The 25,150-nt window shown below is 44.8% G+C and overlaps 1 protein-coding gene across 1 annotated transcript in view; it reads left to right on the forward strand.

Annotated features, from left to right (window-relative positions):
- Positions 1–5,727: 5,727 nt before the first annotated feature.
- Positions 5,728–25,150, forward strand: part of TARS2 (threonyl-tRNA synthetase 2, mitochondrial (putative)) — a 32,406-nt gene continuing 12,983 nt past the window's right edge. The window contains exons 1-13 of the mRNA XM_018559896.1: positions 5,728–5,817; positions 6,467–6,764; positions 7,729–7,942; positions 10,116–10,196; positions 11,760–11,814; positions 12,005–12,195; positions 13,290–13,413; positions 13,612–13,733; positions 15,851–15,968; positions 18,537–18,598; positions 20,764–20,842; positions 22,206–22,352; positions 23,120–23,218. Coding sequence (XP_018415398.1) covers positions 5,728–5,817; positions 6,467–6,764; positions 7,729–7,942; positions 10,116–10,196; positions 11,760–11,814; positions 12,005–12,195; positions 13,290–13,413; positions 13,612–13,733; positions 15,851–15,968; positions 18,537–18,598; positions 20,764–20,842; positions 22,206–22,352; positions 23,120–23,218 — 1,680 coding nt within the window. The remainder of the gene's footprint in view (positions 5,818–6,466; positions 6,765–7,728; positions 7,943–10,115; positions 10,197–11,759; positions 11,815–12,004; positions 12,196–13,289; positions 13,414–13,611; positions 13,734–15,850; positions 15,969–18,536; positions 18,599–20,763; positions 20,843–22,205; positions 22,353–23,119; positions 23,219–25,150) is intronic.

Raw genomic sequence — 25,150 nt, forward strand, 5'->3', positions numbered from 1 at the left:
CCCCCCCCCCCCCCCTTGCTGTAAGGGTCAAATGCTTCTTTATGTGAAGTGTGCCAGGTAAAAAATAATAATTTTTACTTGTCTTACCCCTGGCTTCCTCCACATGCAACCGGCCCCCAGAGCCTCTTTTTCTAAGGTGCTGCATTGGTCGCAGGCATCCTGATATCATCAAATACAATGTAGGTCCAAATGCCCTCATTGTATGTGAGGGCACCAAGGGACTGCCCACAATCCAGAGCATCATGGAAAAGAGGAGACCACCGTCTGCCAGGGGAGCAAGAAAGTGAGGTAAAAAGTCTGATACCCGGTACCCGGCAAAAACCCTTACAGTTTAGGGTGAGCTACATTGCAAGGGTTTTTTTTCCCCCCGGAGCTGTAAGTTAAATTGACTCTCTTCTCCCATCAGAATGTTAATTTTTAGTACAGTGGTACCTCGGTTCACGAACGCTTCTGTTCGCAAACAATTCGGATTGTGAACAGGAAGTTCAGCAAAATCTTGCCTCCGTTCGCGAACTCCGCTTCGGGTGACGAACACAACCGCAGCCATTTTCCTCTAGTTGAGATCACAGTTTGATTTCAGTTCTCGACCAAATCGGTTCGCGACCAGAATCGCGGAACAAATTAAGTTCGTTAACCGAGGTACCACTGTACTTGGCTACCGCAGCACAACTGGTTGGCACCTTGTGTTGCTTCTGCCTCCCTGCTGTATAGGAGATTGCAAGAGGCTAATTACAAGTTAGATTCATGTACTCACACTGGTTGTAAAAAAAAAAAAAATACAGGACCAGTGTAAAGGACTTTTACTTACCTGATCCCTGTTCCCCCGGCAGTCGGTGCTCACATCTTCCCTCCCACTCTCTGGCTTGTGGACTGTCCCTTGGCATCCTCATGCATAACGCAGGGCTATGGGACTTGCATTGTATGTGATGACGCTAAAGGGCCTCCAACTGCCACAGCGCAGGGGAGGGGAGAGAGGCTGTGGGTGTTGGTCTTGAAGCCTGCGGGATCAGATATGTAAAAGTCCTTTGCACAGGTCCCCTGGACATTAAAATTTTCCTGGAAATAGACTTTAATGCATACAGAACTGCATTAATGTTTTGTCTTTTTTAAATCTGTGTGTAGTTCAGCTTTAAGTAAGTGATTTAAGACCTAAGCCACTTGGGCGATTTTATTTTTTTCAAGCATTACCACTCTTAAATTGCCCACCATCAGTTGCTCTAGTTGGTGAATCGGGTTTCTGTTGTGCAAGCTGTACTGGCAATTCTAAATGGTGATTTTGTTGCTTGTCGATAGTGCACTGCTCTAATGCAGTCATATTCACTGACTTTTGACCTGTTCTCCTAAAAAAACTAAATTGTGCATCACATATTTTAAAAGTTGTGTGGAACTGTGTATTCAGAGATGGCTAATTGAAGGTTTTCTTTGCAACAGAGCATATATGAAATAATCATGCAATAGTCATGTAGAAGTTTGATTATTCAATACTGTGCGATTTTAAACTTTTTCTACTGTAGTAAAAATTGGCTATGAGGCTTAGAAATACACAAGCATGAAATACAAAAGTTTCATATGGCTGGGAATGTCTTTTAGATATGTAAAAGTGAGCACAACTTACTGGGTACTATAGCGTCTTTCTCAATCAACACATGCGTAGTCATTATGCTTACCTGAAATTAATTTTTAATGTAATTTTACATTGCGTGTGTATATACACATATGGCTGCTATGTGTGTGGGGTGTGTACACAACCATTCTTAATATGTTAGCCTAACAAGGTAAGCAAATATGGTAGCCCCCTCTCTTTCTCTCTCATATTATTTGCATTAAAGTAGGGCTATGGCCTCCCATTTAAAAAAGAAAATACGTGTTGTAATACTTAATACTATTAATGCAGATTTCTGTAATGGTGGGGCAACAATGCTGCACTGCTCCTGAATTCAGAGCTGAATTGCCACTCACATGTAGCCTTGTACTACAGTGGGATCAATAAATGTTGCAGCATTTGTGTCTATTACCATTGTCACTGCTGATTCACAAGCCTGTACCTTTTCAATTAGCAACTAGCCACAATCTATTCCTACCCACTGTTTTCTGGATTGGCAGTGCTGCCTCTGTTTCTGAATCCTTCCACCCCCATGTGGGCTGCAGTGCCTTGGGGTGAGAGGGAGGATGTGAGACGCAAGTGTTTGCTGTGCATGCCTTTTGAAGGTGAGCATCTCGACGGAGCTGCCTTGGACACCCTTATTAAGGTTGTTACTGGGGATAAGAGTACTCCTCAACCCCATAAAAAAACATCCTAGGCCTAAAGCTAAGAATTACCAATCCTCTGAGGCAAAGTAGAGATCCTTTCCTAATTACCAGGCTTAAGCATCCAAGGCCAATCCTAAGCCAGGAGCCCAGTTTTTTAGGGCCCCTAAATTCCTTGCAGACAAGTCCTCATTGACATGAAGGGCGCCCCTACTTTCCAAAGTGGCTGTAAATTTGTTAGCCTTTGGGGACATTTGTACAGACAGTATCTCAAATGCCTGGGTATGGGAGGTGGTTTCAACAGGCTACAAGCTAGAGTTCTGCTCCTAACCCCCTCCTCGCTACACATCTTCCTGTGCCACCACTCAGATTAGCAGACCTCCATGCGGCCATTACATGTCTTCTGGTGCAAGGGGATATTATCCCAGTTCCTGTTTCAGAAAGGTTTCAAGGATTTTAGTCTAAACGTTTCACAGTTCCAAAACAGAAAAGGGGCATATGCTCCATCTTGGATCTCAAAGCCCTGAATGTCCTTCATCTGTCCCAAAAGTTCTCCATGGAATTTACCAGGTCTGTTTATAGCCTCCCCTCATCAGGAAGACTTCGTGGCCTCTGTAGACATGAAGGATACGTAACTTGCATGTTCTTACTTTTCCAGCACATCAGTGATTTATTCACTTTTTGCTGTGGGTCCTCAGCAGTTCCAGTTCATGACTGCCATTCATCAGCCTGTGTATTCGCCCAGTTTCTAGCCCTCGTGGTTGCCTTGTTATGCTCCCAGGGTATCCTCATTGTAGGAAAACTGAACAAACACTTGTTGAGAAAACAGACAGATTTCCCATAACGTCTTCCAGGACAGCATCACGAGATGGAATCTCCTCCCCCACACACAGGAAACACGTCACTTAATCTGTTTAAAAGACCCTCCTCTCCTCCACTCCCTCAGTCTTTTGTGTTTCCTCAGTCAAGCTGGGGAGCGCGTCACAGAACGCTGAGAGAGCTTCCGTGTGGTGATGCTGCCCGGGAAGTCTTCCTTGTTGGCCTGCCAGTAAGTCCTAACTCTGAATTTTGACCAACAATGGGGCACGGACAAATCAGACTTTGGTTTGGTTAGATCCTAAACCTTCAGAAGTCTGCTCTGGAGCTAACTCATTGTTTGGAAGTATTTAGGTCTGACCCTGGACACAGCTCATGTCTTTCTTCCATAAGGAAAATGTCAAATTCTCTGCTCCCAGACTCGCACTCTTCAGTGCAAAAGTCAACTGAGTCTTCACTTTTGCATGAGAAGCATGGGGCTGATGGTTGGCCCAGTTTCACTCCAGACCCTTTAACTGAATATCCTGTCATGGTGAGATTAAATCGGCTTTGTCTCTTGAACTGATTCACTTGACACCAAAGACCAAGTTGTCAATGGCCTGGTGGCTCAGGAATCTAGATCTCGAGTTAGGGAAATTTTTCCTTACAATCTCTTGGAAGATCATCACAAGGGACGACAGGCTGGGGAGGAGTCCTATGCACCCTGTTGGTTTAGGGGACTCTGACTTGGAGGAATCCTGAATCCCAAACAACATTCTGGCACTTCAAGCAATTTTGTTGTCGCTAAAACCCTGGATATTCTGACTGGAGGGTCTGCCAATTGGGATCCAGTTGGATGATGCAGCTGCAGTGGCGTTCACTAATCACGGTGAAACTTAGTCTTGCCACAGCAAGAGAAGTAGAAAGGGTTCTGTCCTGGACTGAACTTCACATTCCAGCCTTTTCTACTCTTCACATACCCAGTCGTGGACAACTGGAAGGCAGACTACCTAAGCCAGCAGCATCTGGACCATTGGGGATGGTCTCTACACCCGGACGTGTTACAAAACCTGTTACAGGTGGGGGGTGCTGGATGTGGATCTTCTGGTCTCCAGATTCAACAGCAACCTGGACAGGTTTGTCTTCAGGTGCAGAGACCCTCTGTTGGGGGGAGTAGATGCTCTGGTTTTTCGGTGGGATCGGTACAACTTGATCTAGCCTATCCTCCCCTGAAACTCCTTTTGTCTGCTCTGCAGGGTCAAGATAGAGGGCATTTTAGTGATACTCTTAGCTCCGCACTGGCCGAGGAAGATGTTCTATTCTGTTCTGATTAGGTTTATGGCATATGCGCTGCAGGCTCCTACCAATAGACCGTTTTACCATCCTGCTTCACGGTCACTGGCTGTAATGGCATGGCTGTGGAAGTCCAGACCTTGAGGGACAGGGGCCTTTCTGACTCTGTGATCTTCATGTTTTTAAAAGCCAGGAAATCCGCTTCCTGCAAGATTCTCCATCGCACATGTAAGGTATACTTTGCTTAGTGTGAGGAAAGAAACGTCTGCTGCAGAAAATACTCAGTGGGGTGAATCCTGGCTGCCTTACAATCGAGCCTGGATTAACAATTGCCCCAGAGAACTATTAAGGGTCAAATCTCCGTGCTTGTTATCTTGTTGCAAAGACCGTTGGCCACTCATTCTTTGATTTAGACCTTTGTACAGAATGCTTCTCGTGCGGCTCCCTCTGTGCGCCCACTGGTTTCATCATGGGACTTGACTTTTGTGATTTCTGCTCTTCAAAAAAAACCATTTTGAACCTATCAGGACTATTCCTCTTTCCATGAGCACTCACAAGGTTGCTTTCAGTGTTGCCATCACCTCTGCAAGGCGTGTTTTTGAACTAGTGGCTTTGTACTGTAAGGTACCTTTTATGGTCTTACAGTAGGACAAGGTGGTATTAGGGGCTAGAGGCTTCTTTGTTCGCAGGGTGGTTTTGGCTTTTTAAATTTTTTTGTATCCAAATATTTATTGGGTTTTCAAGGTAGTAACAATCAGCATGTTATACAGTGTTTGCTGGCTACAGAAGGCCACATAGGCAATGTAATGCAATCAATAGTATGTCAATGCAAGCACTGCAAATCAACATTAATGCAATAGAAGATTGGCTTTTCAATTTTAACCAGAACATTGTGCTACGGTCCCTCTGTCTGCCCCCTAGTACATCCAGAAGATGATTTCCCTTCATTGTCTGGATGTAGCTCAAGCTTTGCGTGTCTATCTCAAAGCCATTGCCTCCATTAGAAACAGTTTGTCGTATGAGGGTCCTGGTAAATGGAAACCAGCTTCTTGCTTCACTATTTCCAATCCCCTGCTGTTTGCATCATATTCTGACAGTGGCCGCCGTCCGCTGTCAAAATACTCAAACGGAGCGAGAGCTGATTGGCTGCTAGCTCTGTTCGGACGAGAATTTTCCAACCCCCCCCCAATCAGGCCGACAGCAGCACCCACTGTCTGAATTTCGAACCCAAAATTCGTACCATGTATACCCTGCTAAAGTTTGATTTTACTTCTTTCAAAGTGTATGTAAAGGCACTTTTTTATTTTATTTTAGTCCTGGATATAGTTGTGGGACCCAGGGGCGTCCCAAGGCCAGATCTCACCCGCCGTGAAGACCGGGTGACACACCGCCATGACGTGGACGTCATCACGCATGCATGGCCATCTAATTGACTCCTGCCGGCGGCCATGTTGGTGTTGGACGCCGGAAGATAGAGGAGGGGTTATTCACCCAGCGGGATGTAGTATGCTGCCGGGTCCCCTCCTCTCTTCTGACACTGTCGCCCTCTCGGTCCATGACCGAGTGCCCGACTTTTTAGAGCGGGTGACACCAAAATGACCAGTCATTTTTGTGTCACCCGGGTGCGGGCCGCACCCCCCTTGTGACTCCACTGTTGGGAGCCTGTGTCAAGTTTTTATTCTGAGCCCCCAAAGCAGAGATTTATCCTTCTATTTGTCCTGATGACCATTGTCATCAAGACCAAAAGCAATGGGGAGCCCCAACATTTTTGAGTTGCCACCAAAGCAAGAGGCGACCTGTAAATCTTTCTTCATTGGGGACAAACATCCTGCTGACAAGTGGGGGTTTCCCCTGATTTTAGAGAGATTTTATTATAGGGAGAGATCCTCGCTTTCCTGTTTCTCCAAAACAGGAAGTGAAGGGAAATCTCCCCAGCAGGACATTAAAAGGAGTTTTAACCCTTCCCAACTCTATCCAGAAAAAAAAGAGCTATGCATGCAGTTTAATCTGCAGTTTAATCTGTCATTTCTTCAGTAACTAGTGCAGCTAAACCACAATGTCCTATTGGGGGTGTACTTGAGCATTGCTTGTCCTCTGCAGGATATGTAAATGGAATTTCCTGTGTTTATAGCTGCAGCTGATCATTCCACAAGGTGTCATCATTGTGCTGGTGAGACTTCAGCCGATACTTCTGCATAGCAGTCTGCTCAGACAGGCTGTGATCGTTCAGCCTCTGCATTGTGCTGACAGCGTGGAGTGTCTGAGCAGTCACGTGATGCAGGAGTCACATGACTTGGGGCCAGCAGGAGGCGTGCCCAGACTGTCATGGCTGCTGTGTGTGCATGCCAGGTGCACGCTGACTGCTGAGAATGATGAAGGCGCTGGTGAAGAGGAGCTCTCTAATCAGACATCGGGCTGCCTTGTGTGGGGTCAGTGTCCTGTCCTGTGAATGATGTGTAGTCTGCAGACACTGCATGCAGCTCTGCTCAATATGATCTCCTTCATACAGCCTGACATGACCCTCATCAGGAGGTCAGCTGTGGCTTTGTTCCAGGACTGTCAAGATCTGGAACCATTTGTCCCTGGCACTATTAATCTTTCACACCATGGCATGCACGCGAGCGTAGAACAAAGCGCGTTCAGATCCGTACAGCATTTCTTTTTTTATTTCATGAATCTAAACGCAGCGATATAGTATGTTATTTCCCCTGCGCTCAGCCTGCATCAAATCACAGTGGAGATTTCTGCGTTCACGGTCAGTATTTCTTTGTGAACCCATGTACATACTGAGGTTCACAGGAAATTAATATTACGGGTATGAACGCCCTTGCTTGTAAGCAGACGCACTTTTAAGTACCGATACTTTTTACATTTTATTTGCAGGATCTTTCCACCAGCGCAATCCTGCCTAGATATCGGTATTGTATCATGCCCGTTTGCGTGAACCCTGAAACTTTGTAAGTTCAGTACTTGTCATAGGTTTCATTGTTCTTAAAGGGTCAGTCCACCCAAAAGCTTATGTTTCAATCTTTAGTACAGGGGTGGGCCATCTCCGACCCTCCAGCTGTTGTAGAACTGCAAATCTAGTGAGGCATTGCAAGATTCTCAGCCATGGGCATGACTCCCGGAGGCAGATGCATGATGGAATTAGTAGTTTCACCGCAGCTGGAGGGGCCAGGGTTTGTCCACCTGTTGTTCAGAGGATGGAGAGTTAAATTGTCTGCCAGTTTCTCATATCTCGGGGCGGGGGGGCGCCTCTATTGTGGGTTCCGGGTTTGCACCCATTATGACAATCTCCCGCCCATACTATGGAGACTTCACCAGGTAAAATATCCCTTTGTAATAACGATAGACATTACTCTTTTTCATTTCACAAGTCTCTCTTCTGCACAGGATGCATTGGGTGTAGAGAGCATATTGTCCAAAGTATACCTGACACAGGAGGGATTCTGAGACTGTCATTGCACCTCCTGAAAATGCTCATTGAGTGGCTGTCGCTGATCAGTTGGCTTCAGTACTTGGTCACTGACCCGGAGCATATACAGATGAGAAACTGGAAAGGCCAAAAGTCTTTATCTGCATGCTGCTTCTTGGTCAGCGTCTCGAGGTATTGAAGCAACAGGATCAGCATCATCCATATTAAAAAGCAGACGGTAACAGCAGTGGCAGACTCCTTGGTATCTGTGATGACGGGTTATTTTAAAACCATGGCCAATGTAGACACTGAGCTTGGTCGGTGCATTAAAATCTCCCCTCTTATCTGATGCTATTCTTCGCTGAAGCCCCGTTCACATTGAGCGATTTATCGCGCGGTAATTCCCGCGATATCGCGGCAAATTACCGCGAGATATCGCGCTCCAATGCATTTCAATGGGGCAAAGGGTCCTGCTGTCGCGGGTCGTGTGTCGCTACAGCAGGACCCTTTTTGGAGCGGATTCAGCCGCGATTCAAGCTTGCTCAATGCAAGCTTGAACGCGATATCGCGCGGCAAATCTCGCAATATGCAAATCGCGCGACAAACGCGCGATTTGCATATCGCGCAGTGGGAACGGGGGCTGAGTGTTTGAAGGATGCCATTCGAACTGCACTACTGCCATGCAAGAGTTAAAAATCAACCTTTTTAAAGTGGAAGTCCAGACATTGATGAATGTTGTCCCACCAGTCTAAAGGTGGCCATACACTTTACAACCATCACAAGACCTTAGTCTTGCGATGGTTGTAAAGTGATTACAAAAACGTACGATCTGCCTATCTTGGACAGGCAGATCGTACTCTCGATCATCGCAAGCCCGCCCCCCTTGAGGGGCGGGCTTCCGAGGACTGCAATGCTGAACAGGCAGTGCGCGTGCGCACACCGGCCCGTTCAGCATTTGTCTCCCGAGCACCGTTCAAACCAGCCGAAAATCGTACGATTTTCGGCTGGTTTTCTAGCGTGCTCCTTAGACAAAAGACGTGCGACCGTACAGTAAACGGTCGCACGTCTTCGTTCACACTGCTCGATTCTCGTACGATCGCGGGATTTCCCGCAATTCTTGTACGAGAATCGAGCAGTGTATGGGCACCTTTAGGGTGTAGTTTCGTTTACATAAGCTGGCGATACCTGCTACAATTTTTCTTATTCAGCCCCGCAACTGAACAAGGGAAAAATGCTTGAGTCCCCAAGCCACACTAAACAATGTGGATGAAGCAATATCTCTTGCTGGCTGTTGTATTTTGACAGCAGCTGTCGGAGAATATCCAAGCAGTGACTGTGCCTAGTTGACTGCAGTCTCTGTTCGGCCAACAATTCTCCACTCTTTTGACAAAAGCTAACTAAAAAATGGATTTGTCAAGCTAGGTAGGGCCACATGTGGATTACATTTTGTTACATTTAGCAGGAATCGGCTAAAATACAAATAGGTATGTTGTTCAACAATTCTGCACTAGCCAGCAGTCTGTTTGTCCTCTCACCACCACTGCACCATGTGGGCAGGCGTTCCTACATCATCGCATACAGTGCAGGCCTGGTGGTGGCTGATGGTCATGCATTGTAAGTGATGGCGGGGACGACAGAACTGGTCTGATGGCAAGAAAAGCAGCTTTGGGCGACAGGTCATCTCAACCAGAACCAAAACTGGGGGGGGCGAAGGAGGGCCATGTGAGCTGGATTAATAGAAGTATTCTTCTGTGTTAGGTGATTGTAGCTGGATGCATGTATTCTGCGTCCAGCAACAGTCATCTATTCCAAATGGATATATGGATATTTAAGTAGAAACGGTCGCACGTCTCCGCTCACACTGCTCGATTCTCGTATGATCGCGGGATTTCCCGCGATTCTCGTACGAGAATCGAGCAGTGTATGGGCACCTTTAGACTGACTGCAATGGCTTAAGAATGCAGATTCAGATCTTACAGATGCTCATTTCTGACTGGTCTTTTGTAAAGGAAGCCTCTGTTAAAAAAGCATATAGGTTGCTCTGACTTTCCTGATCTGCATAAGTGTCGCATTTAAGTGATTTAGAAAAGTATTGCAGCCAAAGGCAGTCAAGGCAACTGGCTCGAGAAGGTCTGAAATGGCAGCCTACATATTTTCCTCTGTAATGTTTTTTCTTTTGACATGAATAAAATGATAATGTATACCACATGGGCTGTAACTTAGAAACCTCACTGTTTGATGGGCTCTTTTAACACAGTTCAGGAGCTGGCTTTGCCAATGAATTGATTGTGTCCTTGTTGTGTTTGTGTATTGTTCTCTTATATCCATGTCTAAATTCTTTCTTTTGTTGCCTGTTATTTTGTAGTGTTCCTGGAATGGATCTCCTGCAGCACACAGTGGAAGGTGGAAGCACAGTTCTGCTGATAATACACACCAAGATGTGCAGGTAGGTTGATGAATTAAATGTACAACGACTTATCAGAAGGGCAACCGTCGGTTCTATGCTTGTACATCATAGTATACTGAAAGAGCACTACAGTCTGTGAAACACCAAGGATAGGGGAAATACATAATTAACTCTTAATGCCCCCTTGGATAAGTTTGCAACCATATTTGGATGATAGAGCTTCTCGGTAGACCACAAATCTGAATTGACCAACCACAGCTGTCATGCTCAGGCTGGTGCTTGCTCTTGCTCAATCTTTCACTCCCTGTTGGCCATAAGTATGATGGCCAGCCTCTCAGACCTATAGGGAGCCGAGTCGAGCAGGAAGGGAGGGCTACATGAGAAATCTGGCTGCAATTTTCTTAGTAATGCTTCAGATGATCAGACCGGCAGAGCGGTGCTGCTTTCCAAACTTTGTCCTGCCCACAGTTTTGCTTTAAATGCCTTGATCCTCACCCACATATATTACCACAAATGGGGTATACAATGAGCCAATTCAAGTGGTCAATATGCAAGCCACTATTCCGTTTCAGAAGAGCAGACACTGAGGATGGATAAGAGGGGAGAAAGTAGCCTCTCCACTTTGCCGAGGCCACTTTGACCAAGGAAAAGACCAAATGTGAGTGACCCACCTCCCAGCCCAGTCAGTTGTGGCAGGGGCACTATCTGTCTGGCAACTGATTGGGGGGGAGGGGGGGGGGCGGGGTGTGTGTCAGTTACTGTTTTACCCGAGGTTAGGCGACCTGGGTTCACACATTAATGGAAAGCACTGTTAAAAGAAAACCTGGTAACTTAAGTGAACAAACATTCTGACGTTTTATTTTTGCTGTTAAATTTAAACATTGCAAAGGCAATCAAATGCTTTTCTTCATTCTGCCTAACTTTAAGGGAAATTATGATTTTGGTCAGTTGTATTTTAATTTTTACAAGATTATAAGCTGATTTCAAATAATTTTTGCATGCTTTGTATCTACTTTAAGTTGCAAGTAAATAAAATAAAGGGTGCAACCATGACGCTCATTTTGTAGAGCTTGCTGAATTTATAATAAGAGCATCTAGCAGCAGGCTGCATGCTTGTTGGAAGCCATTGTATGTCCAAACAGGCAGGTGCTCTACTAGGAGAGAGAGATGTGTTTTCTAAGACCGTCAATAGTCTGTGGAATCTGAACTGAAAATAATGTAAATGTAAAAAATGGATGTACATCAGAGGTGGTCCTCTCCGGCCCCCCGGCTGTTGTGTAACTACAAGTCCAATGAGTTATTGCATGACTGATTGTTATAGGCAAGGCTCCCAGAGAATAGACATGATGGGGTTTGTAGTGAAAGCACAGCTGAAGGACTGGAGTTTCCCACCCCTGATATACATTCTCCTTGTACTCCCCACATTCCTCCCCACCCCTCTACTAATTTGTAAGCATTACTACTTGCAGGAAATAATTACAGCTTACAGTTTACATTGCCCAGGGCAGGCATGGTGTTTCTGCGTCTCCAGATTTCACCTCACGCATGCACTGGGTGCAATTGTTATGCCGAGTGTCTCTAGGTTCATGAACCACTTATCAGAGCTTTCTGGGAACAGGGGAAGACAGAAGCAGCGTGCTGGCCCTGGACAAGCCAGGTACTGTAAACTGCAGTTTATGATCCTGTCTGGGTTTGTGATTTACAAATGTGCCTGGGGAGGGCATAATAGTTGCAAGGCAACGCATGGATTGCCCCTATGGATTTTATAAGACCAGACTGCTTAACCGGTTACATAACATAGTTTTATTATATGTTGATTGGCATCCTGTTTTGTGATTTTGTTGCAGAACAAACCATTGCCGGAGTTTATCAGCGAACGGCTACGATGCTTTGAAAAGCTGAAGGAAAGATATGACACCAGACTGGCAGAGAGGGTGGCACAGGAGACATGTCCAATCCGGATCTCGTTACTGGATGGGACTGTGGTGAGCGGGCACTCATGGAGAACAACGCCTTATGACGTGGCTGTGCAGACGAGGTGAATCTTTCTTCTATAGTTAAAGAAAATGATTAACCCTTGCAGTGGGATTACCCCTCACCACTGCAAGGGTTAAGTACTCGTTTTGTGTCTAAAAAAATAAAAATGTTATACTCATTAGATCATCCGAGACGGGTTGTTAGACTGGTGTCTGGAGCATCTCTCCCCCTTTGCTGCAGCAGTCTAAGGGTCCTGGTGTCATCACATTCTATAGACATGAGGACACCAAGGAGTAGTCCATCTGTGCAGCAGAGGAGGAGACGGGCTTCAGTATCACAGAAGCAGGGAGCCGGCTCAGATTGTCTGGTGATGGTGAGTACAACATCTTCACATTATATATATATAATTATTTTTTTCTTGGCACTTAGACAAAAATGAGCACTCAACACTTGTAGTGTGGGGGTAGCCCCTCTGGAAGGGTTAATATTTTTTTACTGGAGTTCTTTCAGTGTACAGACATTTTCACTTATGCAATGCAAGAATCTTAATCAGTCCTATCAGCCGGGAAATCTCAGTGAGGTTAGTCTGTCACAAAGCAGCAGCTGTCAGACTTTAGGTGTCCTCTAACCCTTAATGTGATATTGAAGTCAAAATGTTTTTACAAATGCTGATTAAATCACTTACAATGGATGCTGCTCCTTGATGTTTAAAAGTTCTCATTTCCTGCAGAATCAGCTGGTCCCCAGAGGGTGGCTCTTTCCCCTTGCAGGGTCCTATGGAGCCACCCTTGTGGGTGCTAGTAAACTGTGTGTGTCTCCACAACAGCAAGGCAAGACACTCTACTGCTTCCTGCTCCTCTCTTCTCTCTAACCCAAGCTGGTAGATGGACGGCTACTGGAGACTGCTCTGTCCCTTGTGATCTTGTACTGGACAGGAAGTTCAGGGAAGCAGAGGTGTATAAAAATGTAAAGAATACTTGCCGCCATTGTCTTTTTATGAACTGGATACATTATTGAATAAAAGTTTGGGAGTTTAATACTGAAGAGTCAGATTCAAATGCACCGAAATATGATTCTAACTTAAAAGTTAAATTTCTTCCATTAGCTCACTTGTGCTACAAATTGAAAACTGAAATGATCATGTTCTTTTCCCAGGCCAGGCTCCATACATACTATCATAGGGGCCCGAGTAAATGGATCCGTTTATGATCTGAGCCGACCCCTGGAAGCAGACTCTGAGGTTGAGTTCCTCACTTTTGACACCCGCGACGGGCAAGATGTAAGTTCATTTAATTTGCGTCTCAGTAACAGGTTCCATAATTTATAAATGACCCCCCCGTGAAATTTGCACACAAGAGAACAAGTGGGGGGGCGTGTGATTTCACCCTCTTCAATCTCTACATGTATGGTAGCAGCCAAACTGTCAGTGACCTATAACGGAGTAAAACTCATTGAGACGTTTTCTCTTCCAATGTAGATATTTTGGCATTCGAGTGCCCATGTCCTCGGGGCAGCCCTGGAGCAGTTCTATGGGGGCCTCTTGTGCCATGGACCCAGCACAGAGAATGGCTTCTTCTACGACATACATCTGTCCAACAGGTAAAGAGCAGCCGAGTCTAGGTGTCTGGTTTGTTCCCAGTTATATGGTTTGTGCTAACAGCTTTGCTGTTGGGGTGTTTTGCAGTTTGGCTTCTGTCATGGTTGATCATTCTATATTTCAATGTTTACCATCCCTTTCCTGTGAACACAAATCATCAAAGCGGCAAAGTTCTTATCATGGAATAGTTATAAATGGGCAAGTAAGCACAATCGAAAGGATCGGTTGTATTGAAATATGTTGCTGTATTTAAAGCTGAACTCAAATGGACTACATGGCTGCAAATCCATATACGGGAGCTGAATTACCTTCCAAAGAATGTGTCTCTTTATTCAGTCTTGAGGTTGCCAGCTCGGCTATAGTGACTGATAATAGGCCTGTGAATTTGGGCGAGCTCACCTGCATTTGTTTGACTGCCATATCCGGTCCATTGTGTGGGAATATATTTAGAGATGCACAGTGAATGTTGGATAGGAGTCTGGATGCCTAAGATTTAAGATTGGATGCTGGCTAGGGATGCAACAAAATTGAATTTTTAGACCGAAAACTGAAATTTCAGAGCTTGTCAGGCCGACAAGCTTTTGAAGATGTAAAACATATATAAATTTCTTTTACCTTACGGTTAGTAGGGATGCACCGATACCGTTTTTTCAGTTCCGAGTACCGATATTTTTAATTATTTTTTTTGGCACTCGCCAATACCGAGTACCAGTGCATTGTGCGCCGATTATCAGGAAGTCGGGCAGCGGATCATGACCCGTTGCCCGGCTTCCTGACTGCCTGTGAAGCCGGTGTTCTAGCAAAAACACTAGCTTCAGAGGCTGCCTGGGTTCCTGACCAATCAGGAAGTCATGCGGCGAGTCATGAGGTGCCGTCCGGCTTCCCAATTGGTCAGAAAGCCATGCTGCCTATTAACAAGTGAAGCGGGCTTCCTAGCCAACCAGCCCACCCCGCCTGTTCTTATGCACTTACCTGTACTCTCCTAAGAAATCTCCTGATGTCTCTTAAATGGGCAACCTTTACAATTTCTTTTATACTTCTGAACTGTATATCAGGGATCCCAACCTGAAGAAAGCAATTTCAGGGAGGTGCCCTTCTCATTTCAGGGAGGTGCCCTCTGTGCCCCCCCATCCGCGGATGTGGTGGGAGGGCACCCCCCTGAAATTATGGCAGATAGCACTGGAAGCAATAGCGTCTTTGCGATCTGCTCTGGTTTTTTTTTTTCTTCTTAGTATTCTGATAGCTGCTGCCGTCAGAATCATTTAAAAAAACAAAACGGCATAGGATTGCATAGCTAGATTGCTATTGGCTATTTTACTTTGCAATATCCAATAGCAAGCTGGTTACTGCACCCGCCCTCTGCTGCTGTCAATCGCTAGAAGAGGACCTTATGTAGAACTTCAGGTCCCCCTCTGATTGACAGCAGCAGTGGGCAAGTGCAATAGCCAGTCTGCTATTGGCTATTGCAAAGTAAAATAGCCAATAGCAATCTAGCTATGCAATCCTATGCCGTTTTGTTTTTTTCTCTCTGACTGCGACCAGCGGACCCGATGTCAGAAAAAAAAAACCAGATCGCAGGGAAAAGTTTACTCTGCTAGATAGAGCAGAGTAAACCTTTCCGCGAGAAAATGTTTCTCTCCCAGGCAGCCGGGAGCCGCTATCTAATAGTGGGAGCGTCCGGGAGAGTTGGGATGTCTGGTAAATGTACATTTTTTATAATACTAATTGGCATCTTGTTATGGTGAAAATAACAGATGACTGCTGTCCAAGTGGTAAAGGAGACAATTCCTAAGGCGGTGCAGTTTATGTGCCACCGATACAATATTGTGACACATATTTTGTTTGACACACAAATGTCCACTATATATGTTTTTAATAAAAGTCACTTTTTAAATCTAATGTATGTTTTGGGTACCATTAACCCATTAAAGTCTGACATTCCTTGCCTGCTTTCCCTTCTGGACAAGGGGAAGTGGTTTTCTGCTGTAATGTGTAACCTATTATACAATCCTTGTACACCAGTATTTGTTAGGATGGTGACAATGTAATGTCTACTTTCTGCAATCACTCAATCTTCTTGTAGCCAATCAAAATCTGTTTCTTTCTCCTCTGTGACTAGTAATGTGCCGGGCACTGACCTTCCTGGTGTGGAAGCCATCTGCAAAGATATCATTAAACAGAAACTTCCCTTCCATCGGGTGGAAGTGACACGGGAAGACTTACTAGAACTATTTCAGGTAAGAACTTGTAAACAAGGCCCCATACTACAGACTTCATGACTGCTAGGCACATCCAGCTCCGTCTTTACGTGTGCTGGGCAGCCATTAGGGTCATCGCAATTGCCGTGTTAGCATTCTATATTTCTGAACAATATCAGTCCATATTTTATCTACTTCCACTCTACTGATATGTCTTATCGCTAAACTCTGAACAGCAAACCGTATTATTTCCAAACATAACGGCAAAAAAGTCTTGGTCATGGTGTTTTATTCCGTCTTAAAATATCTCTGCATACATATGCAAGAATATTTCACGTATTTCCTCAAACCCTATGCGGAGACGTAAGATGTGGTTTATTAGTCACAATGTCTGTTCACCAACAGCTGCCATTTTGTTTCTGAGCAGATACCAGCAAGTGGGACTGGATGGCCAACCACCTTCTCGTGTCTTGGGAGATTCCATCAGCCAGATCTTTGGTGGCCGCATCCAGCCTAGTGTCAGACAGGTTCTCTTTGTGGGATAAGCCTGTGACCACCGTTCAACAATCCAACGTGTGAAAATCACTCAGCCTCATAGTACTTTTAACCCCATAGCTCTCCACTTCCATCCACCATTGGATTGGTGGATGGAAGTGGAAATTGAGACCTTTGAATTGTTTGCATGTAGGGTATAGGGGCGGCTTGGCATTTGGAAAACTATTTAGAACGAAGATACTTGCAGACACAAAAAAGAGCCAGCTTTGTATGAGTGTGGGTTCACTTATATGATAACCGTGGACCTGCTCAATGCCCATGCAGTGCCAAGAAACAGGTTAGCTTTAACCGCCTTCACCACCACCACCACCACGTATGCACTGTTGTAAATGAACGATTAATAATGACCAGAGTCCTGTGTGATTTTAACATATGACATATCCTCATTAATACCAACTCCAGTAAATTTCCAGATGATTGTCTCATTATTTAGCCATAACAAGCTCAATTCCAGTAAGATAACTCGGTGTCTCTTGTTTTCACATAGCAGTCTTTACCTTCTACCCACTAAGGCATTCTTGTTTCTTAACTCTCTACAAGGGTTGGAGGTGTTGAAGAAGAAAAAAAAAACTATGATCATATTTAGTTATATTGGATGGAAGGTTTGTAGAATAGCCCTTAGAGGTTTGGTGCATTCATCCCATTTTCATACTGTTGAGATACCGGCCACATTGGGAGTGCATTACTTTCACTACTTGTACTAAGAGAAGGAGTAGTAAAGGGCAAACATTGTGCCGCATTGCAAATGCCCCCATGGACATATAGAATTACATGTAAAATCTGTACATACAGACAAACCTTTAACAAATTTTTTCAGCAACATTATTGTATATGTTAATGCATTGTAAAGGCTATACATGTCCTTAAAGTGAACATAAGCTAAAAACCTCTAAGTTATCCCCATAACATTGCAAACCGTTACGTTTTTTAATTGTGCCTAAACAGTGACCTGAAGATGTACCTTTTGCCTGAAAAATAGCCGTGCACTTTCTGGTATGTGAGGATATCTTGGCACTCTTGTGTCTACAGCCTCATAGCAGAGCACGTCCTGGTATGTGAGGGTTCCTAGGCACTCCTGTGTTTACAGCCTCATAGCAGAGCACGTCCTGGTATGTGAGGGTTCCTAGGCACTCCTGTGTTTACAGCCTCATAGCAGAACACTTCCTGGTATGTGAGGGTTCCTAGGCACTCCTGTGTGTACAACCTCATAGCAGAACACTTCCTGGTATGTGAGGGTTCCTAGGCACTCCTGTGTCTACAGCCTCATAACAGAGCACTTCCTGGTATGTGAGGGTGTCTAGGCACTCCTGTGTCTGCAGCCTCATAGCTGTATATCTGCAATGTGAGATCTAATGCCTCTGACTGCTAGTCTAAGGAAATCTGCGGAGAGATTTGGTGAGATCAGTATTGTGCTGCTCACTGTTCTCCTTACTGGTGGCTCTGACATAAGGAGCCAAAGCCCTGCCTGTACCCAGATGGCTGCCTCTATATAGCGAGACAGTGCAGAACACTGCAAGGCAAGCCTGTAATGGGGGGGAAAAGATCAGCTGCAGGGAGACCCCATGTGAATACCGGTGACTTGTCATTTGTCCTCTGCCGGACTTCTTCCAGAGAGCTAAGAGCATACACAATGGGATGCTAGGGATGACTTCATTTCTAGAACACTGATTAACATTGTACCATGTCTATCCTCCTCAGAATATGCTTCTTGACACTTACTGTACATCAGATGTGCTATTCATTCAGAATAATTGATTTTAGGGTTGCCCACATTTGGATAACCAGGCATCATTTAACATAACTGATTTTTGATTTGTATTCTAAAGTTATCATTCTTTCATATAGACTTTCACAGTTGTACAGGGTCGCCACTCCAACTCTCTAAAACCGTATTAAATACCTGAGCGGCCTCCTTGCCGATAATGACACGATGATAAAACCGATTTCCACATATGACCCTGTCAATGTTATGGCTCTGTACTATGTGTGTCTGGTATATGGTAAATATAGGCCGGGTCATTTGTAACGCAAACAATCCTTTCTCTTTTACAGCACAACAAGTTTAAAGTACAGATAATTGAAGACAAAGTGAAAGCAACTACAAGTGTTTACAGGTAAAGTAGCAGAAGTTAAAGCAGAACACAAAAGTGTTCTTAACCCTTGCAGTGGGGCTTCGCCCGCACTGCAAGGGTTAAGTGCTCATCTTTGCCTAGCTATACTCACCCGAACCATGGAGCTGGCTGGCTGCTTCTCTGGTCCCTGAACCCGGTCTCCTGCTCTGCTGCAGTGAAGGTTATGTCCCTTGGCGTCCTCACATCCTATACACTGTATATAGAACGTGATGACTCAAGGATCCTTAGACTTCTGCAGAGGGGAGGGACCGGTCTAAGAGCAAGCCGGCTTTGAGGATCGAATGAGTATAACTTTTTTTTAGCACCTAGACACGAATGAGCACTTAACCCTTATAGCCTGGGGGTAGCCGCCTGCAAGAGTTAATAACATTTTTGCCTGGAGTTCTGCTTTAAATGTATTTGTTATTTTTTAAATGGTTGACTATTTTGGTTTACGATGTGTCACTGTTATATGAAAATCGGTGTGATACATTGGAAGCCTTTTTAGAGACTTAATGTGTATGTAAAAAAAAATACTCCACTATTCACTTTCAATGAAGAAATTTCCCCCGTAGAAAGTCTTTGCTGTTAGATGTCCCCGCTCTGATGGCCGGCACTATTCAACTCGCTTCCTCTGAGCCCAGGTCATCCTGGACCAGCCTGTGACTGTAATTTGGGTCGAATGAGAGCGCCAAATCAGCTGATAGGAGTCAAAAAGTCTTTCATTAAATGTCTGATGACGACCAGAATACAAATACAGCTAATGTGCTTCAGGGGCCAAAGACATCTCCCTTCATCAGGGCTCCAATAGACTGGACGGCTGTTTAGTATTGCATTATTGATGGACGTCTGTGACTGGGCAGTGAAAGGGGAGGCAGCACAGTGATCTTTTTATAACGTGTTCATTTTTTAAAAATGATTATTCTCCTCTGTGTATGGTTTGGAACTATATACTGCCACCTCCTTCGTGGTGCTAGGCAGCTTTTTAACTCCTCAGGACATCTATGGTGTCAGCTAATCCACTAAAAACAATGCACTTCCGCACTTCCCATGTGGCTGCTCATTTATCTCCGCAGTTTAGTGGCAGGGAGGCTGAGTGATTGCAGTGAAATACAGAACTCCTTTTAGTAGCCAATTTGTAAATCTGTATATTGAAATGACAAGCTAAAATGAACAAAAAGCTTGTAAAAAAAAGTCAATGATCACCTCAAGATCAATAGTGCAAAAATACATTTTTTTATCACTTGATTAATACATAGTTTTTTTTGATATTTTTTCACTGAAACATTATTAACTTTATATATATATATATATATAAGACTAATATTCCAACTTTTTAGCCCTATCTTTCCAAGAGCGCAGATTCTCTTATTTAAAAATAGTGCAATCAAAGCCTGGATATTTACTAGCTACAAGTACCCTCTATATGTGTATCTGAACTCAAAATATTTAGCAGGGTACTTGTCCCTGGATGTTTTTTCCTTTTTATTTTCACCTGGTCGTTCTGCCAGTATCGGACTTCCTCCTATGGTGACAACACTCCCCTACTGTATTGCATCTGTACAGGAGCAGTGTTGTCACACTAGGCTGCTATGCGGATTTGGACTACAAACAGGGGCCCTGGTTTAAAGTTCACAGAAGATAGCTGGGCAGGCTGATAACATTGAGATTTCAGTTTGGTGCACAAAGTTCACAGGGGCACTGGAATTCTGGCAGGATAACCAGGAATAAGTCAGTCATATGGGGGTCAGTAGTCGTAGTCATAGGGGGAGTACGTGCAGCACAATGACATCTAGAACAGCGGGGAGAAATGCCAATCAAGTAATGCAGGGCAGGCCTGGGGTATGACAGCAAAGCTAACTACGGGACTTCAGGCACGCTGGGTGTTGGCACACCATCCTGTAGCTCTGATCAGGAAGCTTTGGAACCCAAGCTGACAATTATCTGCTTCCGTCCTTGTGGTCAGTTTGTAACAGGAAGAGAGGGGGGGCTGGCAGGATCACCGGGTATTTGCTGCTAAATGAGTGTGTAGTGGAAGAAGCAGCATCATGTACAAGAGTTCATTATTAATGGAATGCATAACCTAAATATTAATTTTAGGGTTACCATACACTTTAAGGACATGATCACATCTGTGGCACTAGAATTTCTGCTTTCTCTCTGTGCAGGTGTGGCACTCTGGTCGACCTCTGCCAAGGTCCTCATGTCAGGCACACCGGGCAGATTAAAGCCTTCAAACTCATTAAGGTGAGTCGTCTTGATTCTGCAGCGGGAATCCAACTTTGGTTGTTCTCAGAACACAGCTTTAAAGGCTGAAATCAACAGGGTTATTCAGAAAAGGGTGAAGAGTTTGGAGAAGGCAGGAGAAGGGAACAATCTAGGACAACATAGCTGAACTGGAAAGTGAGCTGAATTGGAGAGTTTTTCCAGATCCGCTATTTCGGCCTAGATTGTTCACTTCTCCGGCCTTCTCCCAAACTCTTCACCCTTATGTGAGTAGCCCTGCAAGTGTTGGGTCGGGCACTTAACCCTTATGCTGACCACACACACTGCAGACTGTTTCATCCAGCTTTCAATTGCATGCTAAAGTGTAACAAGAAAAATGACGTTTATGATGCAATCTGTCACTAGAATTTAAAGGGCAGGGTTTTTTTGTTTAATGGAAAACAATGCACTCCCTGTGTGGACTGATCACTTCTCTTAGCAGCAGTTAGGGCTCAGTCACACTACATGCAGTGCGTTCCAGCCCCACTTTGGCCAGAACGCACTGCCTCGCATTGCGTCCGGCTCACTTTTTAGTGGGGCAGGAGGGGGCGTGGCGGGCCATTCAAGTGAATGGCGCCGTAGCCTCGCCCTCCGGCTGCAATGCGATCCACCGCACGGGATCGCAAGGCACATCGTGCCTGCGGTCCGGTACTGTGCGGTGCGATCAAAATGCTACAAGCACTATTGATCGCACCGCACAGAACCGGACCACAGGCACACTGTGCCTTGCGATCCCGTGCGGCGGATGGCATTGCTGCCAGAGGGCGTAGCTACGGCGCCATTCACTTGAATGGGCCGCCACGCCTCCTCCTGCCCCGCTAAAAAGTGAGCCGGCCGCAATGCGAGGCAGTGTGTCTGGCCAAAATTGGGCCGGAACGCACTGCATGTATTGTGACTGAGCCCTTAAGAGAAGCTTCATTGCCAATATCTACCGAGAGCTCCCTCTAGTGGCCAATCTAAAATTCTCTATATTTAATTCAATAACACAAATATGGAAGAGAAAGCTTGATAAAAAGTCATAGAAAATTACTTAAATTGCTGCAATAATAGATATGCTCTCTGAAAATACACTACAATTTCCCTTTACCTTAAACCTACCTTAACACTGCTCCTCACTCCACTCCATGAAATGTATTCAACTTCAAACGTGACCCTTTACCCGGCCCCATTCTTAAGAATGACCATATTTTCTGATCCTTTGAACTTTTAGATAACCGCTAACGTACTGTGTTGTATAAGTGACTCTTTTTAACAATGGTTCATCCTAACAATGTTACATCCTGAAAGCATTTTGTGATCTGTTGTTGTGTTCCTGTTGATATCGTATCCTCTGGTTTCATAACAGAATTCATCGGCCTTCTGGAGAGCGGACCCTACACAGGATCCATTACAGAGAGTGTACGGGATCTCCTTTCCTGACAGTAAACAGATGAAAGAATGGGAGAGACTGCAAGAAGAGGCAGCCAGCCGGGACCATCGCAAGATAGGAAGGGTAAAGCCAATCCGGGAACCATAAACAAGAAGCTTAAAGGACAAGTGCACCTTTTGTACAGTGTCCTTTAATCCCCACCTTCCCTGGTGCAGCCAGCCTGGTAAAATATCCCCACCCACCCCAGTTCCAGCTATCTTCCCTCTGTGCCCCTGCCCAGCGAATGAAAGCAATTAAAATGTTTATGCATGCACGCCATGACCCCATTTGTTCCAGTACTTATGGCAGCCTCCAGCCTTCCAGCAGAGTACGGCTCATCCATAGGAATGAATATGGAGTGTGCACAGTAGGAAGAGAACCTGGCAAGGTTGTTTACATTGTAAAGGCTCAGCTGCACCTTCAGGGCTGCACATTGAAGATCACTTGTATGGGGAGGACGTCAAGTATTTTACCAAGAGGGCTGCAGTTAGGGCATGGGAGGAGGAGGATTATTTAAAGGGCAACTCTACCAAAAGCACAGCTGTCCTTTGAAACCTGAAACACTAATAAGCAAATACTGCCAATAGAAAACCTTGTGTTTTATAGACTTTCATCCTCCTGTCATCTGCCATATAGCAGGACTGGGAGCTCCCACTATATGCAGCATCACCTGCTGGTGAAATCTGGTACTGATGTAGGACCACAAAATAGAATTGATTAACTATTGTGGAGGCAACTATGAAAGTATGAGAACGTGTACCCACTAAAACTGCAATATAGATATCTTTGAGCTAGAAGCAGTGCTGAATATTTTGTATTCCCTTATCGCTGTACGATCCCTTCTCTTCTAGGATCAGAATTTGTTCTTTTTCCATGAATTCAGCCCTGGAAGCTGTTTCTTTCTACCAAGAGGAGCACACATCTACAACATCCTGATAGACTTCATAAAGGTATTTGCTCTTCTATTTCCCCATAGAGACCCTGAGAATATTTACTACAATGGCACCCAATTCATTCTAGGTAGTAGATTTCATTGTTTTACAGTAGTAGTTCTGTCTTGTCCGAGGATCGGCTGGGACAGAGCTAGTCGGCAGTCACCGCTTCATTTTGTTAACCTAGTTACCTAGTTAGTCATGTCTATAGAGCTCAACCAGAAGACAAAAAAGAATTGAAAAGAAACCTCTCGGAACTGTAAACCCGCAATTGGTTTGTCATTTTCTGTTTGAAGACAATACTTTCAAGTTTAGATAAAACCATTACAAGTGTCTACAAAGCTGTGTTTTATCAGAGTCTATGCAGATATCTGATTGGCAAGAGCTGGATTTATTGAACCGTTCTCATTAAACAATTACAAAAAACCCTGAAAAACATAAACAAGTTCTGAATGGAGCGTATATGGCTGCCATTGAAGCTGTATCAAAACATTCTCTATAAGAATACTTTCATTTCTGTCTTCTAAACCAGCCTTTCTTAGCCAGGGTACCTTCTGGTTTCCTCAGGGGTGCCTTGGAATTTTTTCATAGAGTCATGGTCTTTGCATGGTGCAGGCTGGCCACCATGGGAACAAATGACAGTAATCCAGGGAGGATGGGATCCACTCAGGAAAGGACAGAGGTTTGCCTCCAACCAGGACTGTTCCACCTCTTACCATCCTGCGGAAGTTGCAGCTCCTAATGTGCTCATAGAGCTTTGATGAGATCCGGACGTGAAGGAGGGACTGAGAATTCTGTTAAGGGAGGACCACCGACACGGGGGGACCAATGACTCTACTTTGAAGGGGTAGTCCTAGTGTAAGGGGGGGGTTCCTGATTGTGAAGGTGAGAACCCTAGTTGTTTTGTGGTTTTCTGTGGGGTCTCCCTTAAAATTCGCACCAGACCACTATCTGGGGTAACGGTCTGGTATAGATATTGTAGGGGCCACACACTGTTTTTTTTTTTTCTTCATTTTAGACTGGGATGACTGCAGATTTTGCATACTTGTAAAGGGTGCTGTGACAGGAAAAAGATTGAGAATCGCTGTTGTAAATATCTAGTTCACACCGCAGCGTTCAGTTCCAGTGCATGTAAAAAACCTGCAGCAAGCCCTATTTTACCTGCTCTGGAACGCATGCAAACGCATAAAAAAGCATGCAAACCACCCTGGTTTTTCCCAAATAACGGCCCGGAACGCATCAAAAACGCGGCAAAAAACGCAGCATGACACGCTGCACTGCGTGTGCAGAAACCCGTGCAGATCTGGTCTGCATTTGGTGTGAACAATATGGTGTGTGTAATATCACTATTCGCTTTCCTGGCAGAGTTTAAGGCGTTGGAATTGAGTTTCCATTGTTGTAGTGAGAACGGTGCTCAGAAAGGGCAGATACAGGAACAAAGTGACTTTCACAACGTTTGTTTATATGAAGTGCTATTTTTATGGCTTTATACGTTTTTGTTACGTCGCTCTAAGTTCTAGAAGGAATGTGACTGGGAAATCCCAAGTCTGGGAAAGTGCTTGGGACATCTAACATTAAAAACTGAGCACCTCTGTTCAAGTCTTTTCTTGCTAGCAGGGAATGAATTGGGCGACTGGCAGGTAAGGAGAGCTATGCGTGCGCTGCTTTTGAGACACTGATAATTAAAAACCATCTCTTGCCAGATTAGAAACACAGAGCCGTCTGTTGGGAATGTTTTTCTTATTGCTCATACAGCTACTACACACCTTTTGTCTTCAGTGTGCATTGCTGGGAAGTTAGTTCCATGGTGTCATCTCCAGTACGTCCCTTTGGTAGGCCATTTTAGCGATGGTTGAGTAGGGTGTGGTGCTGGGATTCTCTGGCAGCCAGTTAATTATGTTGTTTTAGAGAATGATTTCAAGTTCTATAGCTGAATTGTTTCTAGTTTGA

Source organism: Nanorana parkeri, unplaced genomic scaffold (assembly GCF_000935625.1).
Source record: "Nanorana parkeri isolate BGI_ZX_2015 unplaced genomic scaffold, ASM93562v1 scaffold420, whole genome shotgun sequence".
NCBI classification, from domain to species: Eukaryota; Metazoa; Chordata; class Amphibia; order Anura; family Dicroglossidae; genus Nanorana; species Nanorana parkeri.